Below are 8116 nucleotides of genomic sequence, written 5' to 3'. Positions count from 1 at the left end.
TACCTTAATTTCTAACTAAATTTTTGAAAAGTTAATCAATAATACATCATATTGGTTTTCTCATCAGTCACATATAACAACATATATGATTAAAAATTGAATCTTTTTATAGACAAAATGGAGTAAAGAGAACCAAATCTAAATCCTCCAAAACCATAGAAATTAAATTGGAAGAACAGATGTATAATAAGACGAAAACATATATTTAGGATTTTAAAAAGATTTTTTTTTTTTTTTAAGCGAGTGGCACTGCAGGTAGGTGCAGTGTTTAGACAGCTTTTCTCTGTATTTTTGTATCCATGTCATTTTAATTACAAAATTCTACAGAGAGAGAGAGAAAAAAAAAGAAGAAAAATTATGAATCAAAGCATACTTTTTTCTTCTACATCTCTCTCTCTCTTTTAATTATTATTATTTTTTTAATTTTTTTCTCTTTCCTCTAAAAAGTCGGTCTCTTGACGCATATTCACTGATATGGGGGGTGAATCGTGGTGTGTTTAGTGCTACAAAACCTGCTTTTTTGATAGACAGAGAGAGAAGAAAAGGAAAAAAAAGAAAAAAAAAAAAAACAAAGAACCTGATGCCCGTTTGATGTGTTAGTGGGTGGTGCTGTTTTTTTCTCTATTTCTCTCTCTCTCTTCCTCTCTTCCTCTCTTCACACTTCTCTTTGTCTATTTCCCCTTTCAAAGACCCTATTTTTCATTTTTCTTCTTATGAATTTGCTGCTAATTTCATCATCAAATGCATAGGTTTGTGTTTTTACACCTCTGTTTCCATGGATCTTCATCTGGGTGTTCTTTGTTTTCCATCAATTTTCTTGTTTTTGTTTAATCTCTTGCTTTTTGGGTTATTTCATGATCCATCTCTCACTTTCTTCTCTGGATTTTTTCTCTCTTGGTTTTCTTTTTTGGTCTTTGTGGGTTGGGTTCTGTTTTTGGTTCCTGTCTTTTGGATTTGGCTTTCTTTTGTTGAGCTTCACTGTTCACTCTACCAAGATTTTGGGGGTTTTTTAAATTTGGGGTTGTTCGTCTACGAAAAAAAGTAGATTTCTTTCACTATGCTTGTTTCTGGGTGTTCTTTTAGTTTTTGTACTAATTGGTTTGTTCAATCAGTTGTTAACTTGTTCTTTGATGGGTTTGTCTTTGAGTTTGAAGTCTCTTCAAATTTTATGCCTTTTTTCGTTTGGTCATCTATGACCCTTCAAATTAGTTCTCTTCCTAAACTTTCATCTTACTTTTTCTATAGCTATCATCTACTTAGTGCCGAAGATTGCTATTTTGAAGATTTTTCAGTGTTGATTTTGAGCTTTATTTTCTGGGTTTAATCCACATGAAATGATCTTGGATACTCAGTTAATTTTGTTCTTGTTTCTGCTTTTGGGAGTACTATTCTTTGCTCGGCTTTTTGGTTGTTTTGTTTTACTATTCATTGCAGAGGCTTTCTCCATCTTCCTTTCCATCACATAAAATAACGTTCTAGTTGGTTCTAGACTCTTCTATTCTGCCTTTATTTTCTTGGATCTCTCTTGTAATTCATGATTTCATGTTCATTTCTTTACTTTCTTCAGGTTAATGGATGAAGATTCTGGTGGGGTTGCTTGATCTTCCTTCTACTGGGTTGTGTTTGTGAGGATTTTGTGCAAAAGAAGGCCGATAAGAAGGAGAGAGAGAGCAAGAGATCAGAAAGAGAGAGAGAAGGAAAGGACTGTACTTTTCTTTTTATATATGCTGAAGTCTAAGTTAAAGATAAGGCCTAGTAGTGGAGATAGTAGTAGTAGTATTAGTAGAGCTTGTGACTGTTTAAAGAACAGCACAAGATCATTAGAGAAGCTTTTCATCAGATGTTATCCATTGAAAACCCTCCACCAGATCCCCCATATCAGCAGCAACTGAAAACGAACAAAGATGAGAGGCCTTCTCAAAACTTCCCTTTGCCAGAGGAGGATCTATCAAACGCCGCCGTTCTTGACCACTCCACATTCCCAAACTTCTCCTTGAGGTAATGATTTTAGCTTCTCTTCTTCATATTCTTCTTCTGCTGCTCCTTAGCCTTTGATTTAATGAACAGTGGACGTATGCTTTCACCCTCATTGTAAACCGCTTTGTTACTTTAAATAATCATGCCTACAACTTTCTTCTGTCTTTGTGTTATTTATTTATTTCCTTTACTTCAAAGCCGTAAATTTCTCCTGTTTTTCTCTTTGATGATCTCAAAGTTATATGAACCCCATCTGGGAAAATCTCTGCTGGGGTAGATCCACATGGTAAATTGTTGCTGCTTGTTGTTTGCCCCACCATGGGGCCTAACTCACGATACCCATCTTGTCCCTATTCTTATACTTGTTAAGCTGTTTATACTAGAATACTTTTGATTCTCAATTTATTTTACCTGTTTGATTCTTCAATTTTCTCTTAACATATTTATATTTCTTTTTACTGATAATCTTTGCCTTTCTTCTTCTTTGATGCTACTGTGGATGTCGACTTCACAGTCAGGGTCATTGTCTCTAGAGCTGCCTTTGGAAGCTTTTAATGTTTGTCTTCTTTGTCCTCACCATATCATGTATTTTACAAACTTTGATAATGTGTATTCAGTGGCATGAGTGGTCGATATCGTCTGATTCTCTTGATTCACTTTTATTCTCTCTTTTGGAACCATTCATTTGCTTTCTCGATCGTGTATCGGCGTGGAGCATCTAATTTCTCAACATTTTGATTTTTGTCAACTCTCTGGTCCCTATACTGCTAAACTGAAGACTTATTTTCTTGTGAGTTTTTGATCTTCTGACAGTTTGAATATATCAATCATTATTGGTATTAATGAAAAGAAATGGTTTTGAAATGCAGAGATTATGTCTTTGGTTCTCGGAGCAAGGATATCCAAAACAACTGGCCATTTTCCCTCAAGAGTTTGCAGCTTTGCTTGAAACATGGTGTAAAGGATTTATTACCACCTTTTCAGTCTCCCTATTGTGTGAGGAACCAGCGCCTTGTGGAGCTTGGAGGTGGAAGTTCAACATCAGAGTTCCAAAATACAAGTGTTTTTCATGAGGAGTTTTCTGGGCCTGAAGAACATGTAGAACTGGACATATCAGATGCTAAGTTGGATCAAAAGCAAGTAAGCACTTGCATTGAATCAAGTTCATGCAGATGTGAAGGAGAAAATGGTTTCTCTTCCACCATGACAAGCATCTCACAACCCCTAAAGGAATTGGTTTCCACAAATGGACCATCTAGTTCACCTTTAAAACTAGATCATTTATTGGAAACCCCAGCTGAAGTGGAGCGTACTGGTTTTCCAGCATCTGAAAAGAACGAAAGTAAAATCAAAACCCCGGGTAAAAGGTGCAAGATAATAAGAAAATCTACCAATCACGGTGACCAAACATCAGCTGCAGATATTGCTATGAGCTTTAGTGCCATATCAGAGTCTATGGCTTCAAAAATATGCCCTGTCTGCAAGACTTTCTCCTCTTCATCAAACACCACTTTGAATGCTCATATTGATCAGTGCCTTTCTATAGCATCAACTCCTAAATGTACATCGGAATCCAAACTCACAAGGTTGAGGATCAAGCCTAGGAAGACGAAGTTGATGGTTGATATCTATGCTACAGCTCGTACTTGCACGTTGGAAGAGCTGGACAGAAGAAATGGTACAGCTTGGGCTACTTTGTCGGGCTTTACTGCTCAGGATATTGAAAACTGTCAGACTAATGGAGGGAAAAAGCAGAAAGTGGTGTCCGTTATTCCCCCTGATGACATTGGTAATAATGCAGGTGCAGTTTATATCGATGCCAATGGCACCAAACTTCGAATTTTGTCCAAGTTTAGTTCTCCTTCGTCACTGCCGAAAGTAGAAAATGATCTTGGTTCGAAGAAACTCAGAGGATTAAAGGGAAGGAAATTTCATTCAGCCAAAAAGAAGAAATACCATGCATCTAAACATCACAAGTATTTTAAATTAGCTGTTCAAGGTAGAAAAGTTTCGTCTCAAAAGTGCATTTCTCAGGTAATACTCAGGGAATTTTAACATTGCAGACCTTAAGTTTGTGCTTCTGAAATATACTGGAAACCTGAATATTCACATGAATTTATGGCAAAGATTTTATGTTCTTGAAATATTGAGGTCATTTTTTGCAGTTTCTGTTCCTTTTTTAAATTGATGTTTCTACAGTTAGGGTCTTTTCTGTATTCATGCATCTTCTTTCTGATGAATTTATGTTACAAACAATTATTTACTAATCATGCAATGCTTAAAACTAAAATATTATTTTAGAATATCTTTTCTGCAAATTTCTAACAATATGACACTCTCATTTACACTCGTATGGTTGCTGAGTTCATTTATTTTTGATTGACTGACCAGGTTCAAGAAGGACACAATCAAAGGAATGGAAGTAGTAGCTTGGAGGTACATAAAATAACAAAGCAAGTGAAACCCCATGATTCTGGAACTTTATGTCAATGGGCATGTTCGAAAAGAACTAGAGCCAGTAAGAGCTCCAGAAAAGAAGGGTATCAACCTTCCACATTTAAATGGCATGTGTCTCCTGGCACAGCTGTTGATACTGATCACTCAGTTTTAGGTGACTCTTTTCTTGAGAGCAGTCAAGTTCGTCAAGTTCAGGATAAGACCAATTTTTCTGAGCATTGTGTTTCATCTCCTGAAAGCAGTGAGAGAACTGATAATTCGGAGTACGAAGCCCATATTTCAGACAAGAGAGGGTGGTCACCCGTCAGGATGAGCCTGAGAAGTTCATTTTCTGGAGAAATGGTTGATAGTGGTTCTCCAACACAAATGAAAAAGATTACCAAGCATCGGAGCAAAGGTAGCTGTTTTGTAGACAACAATTATTTGGTAAAATCTCAAAATACCAATGGGAAAATCATAAAAGATTATCAACCATCCGATTTCCCCCCTGGTTTTAACAAGTTGTCAAGAAATTATCATGCAAATACAGTGAAAACCAGAAATTTGAACTCTTCCCGAAGAAAAGAGATCCATGTGAGCAGCCGATCATCTACCGGGTCTAAGTCTCCTCAGTTTAATCGATTTTCTACCTATGAGAAACCTGATGACCATTTTGGGTCACGTGTAGAAGAAGAGACAATTGCCTGGCATTCGAGTTTTGATCACAGTCATAGCTCATCAGATGGGAGTATTGAAAGTGATCGATCTGCAAAGGAAGAGGTTACTGATGTAGTATCTCCCAAAGTAAGCATTGAGCTCAAAAACAGAAGTAATAGAGAAGCAATGAGCAAAGCCATATCTTTGAGTAGTTCAGATTCGGAACCCGAATATGACGGACGTCATGAGGAGAAAAACATGGATTCTCATGTTAGAATGGGTGCTGAGTTTCAAGAAAAAATCAAGCGCTTTGATCTTGGTAGTAAAGAGAATTCATTTCACGGAGATGTTAGTGTAGATTCTTCTTCGAAACTAGCTCCAAAGGAGAGCTTCATGTGCTTTTGTAAATCCATGGATCCACAGTTTCAGAAGACGAACAATAACGTTAAGACCCGGTGTGGCATGCTACAATCTACTCAGACTTGTTCCTGCTCCTTCTATGGATCAGATGGAACAAAAGGTGGTTTCAGTGAATCCAGTTTCGGTCATGGACAAGAGATGTTTTTCGGCGATGAAGACTGCAGTGCAATGATTGGGCATGATTCTCAAAGAGAACTGGATTCTGAAGCCCGGCGAGGAAGTTCTTGTTTTGAGGTAGATCCAATATCTATTCCAGGACCTCCAGGATCATTTTTGCCGAGCCCCCCCAGGGATATGAGATCTGAAGAATATCGAGGAAATTCTTCGTTGAGCAATAGCTGGGTTCATTCTTGTCAAGATCAGCACGATTTGATTGATGGGGATTCATCAGGTTCCCCTATTTCTGCGACGTCAACCATCTCTAACTCGACAGCATCTAGATCTTGTTTTAAGCATAACAATGCATCTGGGGTATCTTCTGATGTACTTCATGATAAATTAGGGTCGGTTTCTTCAAAAGCTGGTGCATTGCCTTCTGTCAAATATGATGTTGGCTTGCCTCATGTAGTTTGTACAGGAGATGAAAGAATAAATGGTGATGTGTTTAAAGTCAATAAGTTATCTGTTGAAAGGGGAACTCTTGGTGCTGTAAACGATGGCCAGCCTTGCCGTTGTCAGAGGGTCGACAGAGTTTCTCAAGGCATCAATGTAACTTATCAAGAATCACAACCGACAAGGCATCAGGCATCAGCTTTGGAAACTATGCCAACCATGGACAGAAAGCTGATAACTTATAGTCTGAATGTTAGACCGAACAGCTTGGATGTTATGCCTGAAGGGCCTGCTGTGAGCAATTGCCGACAGACAACGCCAGAGAATATGGGGTTCCCCATCAATACATCGCCTCTCAAGTCCTATCCTGTAGATGGTTTCTCCGATCCAGGACTGAAGTTTTCAAGGAGTAATTGTGAGCCTGCTAGTCCAGTTACTTCTAATCCTGTACTGAGGTTAATGGGTAAGAACTTGATGGTGGTAAACAAAGATGAGGAAGATGTAGCTATGCCAGTTAAGCAGCCTCAGCCTCAGCCGCATCCGCAACTTAACCATGTCTCTAGTCAGGTTCCAAGTTTTTCTGGTGGTTCCTCGCAAAATGTTCGTAATCAAGCCTCTGGCTCCTTTCCTCATTGGCCACATCAAGATTCTTTGAAAGATCAAAATGCAGGTAACTTATTGGGGCAGAGTCTCGATGTAAGGTTTTCAAAGGGCTTCAGGAACCCTGCTAATCTGAATATGCCATCATCACATGGTCGAGAATCAGCTACTTCGTTTCTGAAGCAACAGACAGATGGCGGGCAAACAGCCTCTCGGGCATATGAAAGGGACTACACAAACCAAGCATTGAACTGGACTCAGCGCAAACAAAACGAAGCATCCATGTGCAACGCAAGTAGAACCCTCAAATTGCCCGATCATCAGCAGATTAATTCACTTTCTGCAACCAATGTCATCAAGGAAATCAATGCAATGGGTGATGCTTCTTATTGTGAAGCCAGATTCATTGCCAATGATCCAAAGTACCCTGGAGGCATGAGGACTACTCTTCAGATAATAGCACCTGCTGTTTCAATCCCTTTCACTTCCAGTGGTAATCCATTGCATGTAAATGCATTTTGTTATCAGCCAAAGGAAGCTTCAAATCTCGATAAACCCACACCACTACACAATTCCAGTTTTCAGTCGGCCCCTTCCCGGAAAGATCGTGCCAGTCCTGTGAAATGGGATTGTAATTCGGAACCACCATACGTCTGCAGGAGGGGAGTGTTTTAATAACTTTGTTATATCTACAGGAAAGAGTTACTCGAGATCTTTACTCGTCGTAGGTTTTGCTAGCAAGTTCCTGCCATCAAACAATCAATGCTAATATCCAAATGTTTCTTCCAAATGTTTGGTCATTTTTTTTCCGGTAGCCAAATGTTTTTGAGATGCTTGTAGGCTTGTGCTGACTTACCGAAACCATCAAGCGATGACGAAAGCAGCGGGTGACGATACATTTTACCAGATGAAGAAGATACATACAATGGAGAATCAGAGAGGGGGGGCTGTGTTATTAGCCAGTTCTAAAGCTATGAAGAGAGTAGATAATATATATTGTACAAGTGGTTTTCGAAGAATAATCGCCTCGAACCTTTGACCGAAACACAATGGAACTGAGCTTTCCCGATATTTAAACTGTTTTTCCTGCTCATTTTTCCAAGTAAATAAGTATTAGTATCTCTCCTTTTACCCGACTTCATAGGTCTGAATTCATGACAACCGTTTATTTTGCTGCTTAGTCTAAAAAGGTTGCACAGATTCAATACGAAACATGACATATTAGTCTATACACGTGACTAGGAAAAAGAAGAAACAAACAACAAAGGGAAAAAGGAGATTCCTTCATAGTCAAATCAATAGCAGCAATAACCATTACCGAGTACAATATAATTAAGCTGCATTGGATTAACTTAAACATCCATTACTGTTTCGAATATGAAGATTAGTTATACAATGAATGGAACATAAGAAGCCAAACTTGATGAGATCACATATAATTAGTTGACATTTTGTCATTTGATGCAGTCTCTAT

At 38.4% G+C, this 8116-nt stretch overlaps 1 protein-coding gene across 2 annotated transcripts; it reads left to right on the top strand.

Annotated features, from left to right (window-relative positions):
• The first annotated feature begins 466 nt into the window (after positions 1-466).
• LOC120091207 lies at positions 467-7778 on the top strand. 2 transcript variants are annotated; one of them, XM_039049125.1, is made up of 4 exons: positions 467-606; positions 1568-1998; positions 2847-4011; positions 4369-7778. In XM_039049125.1, exons 2-4 carry the CDS (start codon positions 1841-1843, stop codon positions 7315-7317), a joined length of 4272 nt encoding a protein of 1423 aa, XP_038905053.1. In that variant the 5' UTR covers positions 467-606; positions 1568-1840; the 3' UTR covers positions 7318-7778. The 2 variants fall into 2 exon arrangements, with proteins under 2 accessions (XP_038905053.1, XP_038905052.1); XM_039049124.1 differs by having other exon boundaries at positions 477-749.
• The last annotated feature ends 338 nt before the right edge of the window (positions 7779-8116 follow it).

The sequence above is a fragment of the Benincasa hispida genome, chromosome 11 (assembly GCF_009727055.1).
Source record: "Benincasa hispida cultivar B227 chromosome 11, ASM972705v1, whole genome shotgun sequence".
NCBI lineage: Eukaryota > Viridiplantae > Streptophyta > Magnoliopsida > Cucurbitales > Cucurbitaceae > Benincasa > Benincasa hispida.
The sequence above is the reverse complement of the archived record's forward strand: the minus strand, read 5'-3'. Positions and strand labels throughout refer to the sequence as shown.

Excerpts from the sequence above, each read along its gene's own strand:
- LOC120091207 (XM_039049125.1), top strand. The coding sequence starts at position 1,841 with ATGTTATCCATTGAAAACCCTCCACCAGATCCCCCATATCAGCAGCAA. Across the intron at positions 1,999-2,846 it reads TTCCCAAACTTCTCCTTGAG|AGATTATGTCTTTGGTTCTC; the intron begins GTAATGATTTTA and ends TTTGAAATGCAG. Across the intron at positions 4,012-4,368 it reads CTCAAAAGTGCATTTCTCAG|GTTCAAGAAGGACACAATCA; the intron begins GTAATACTCAGG and ends TTGACTGACCAG.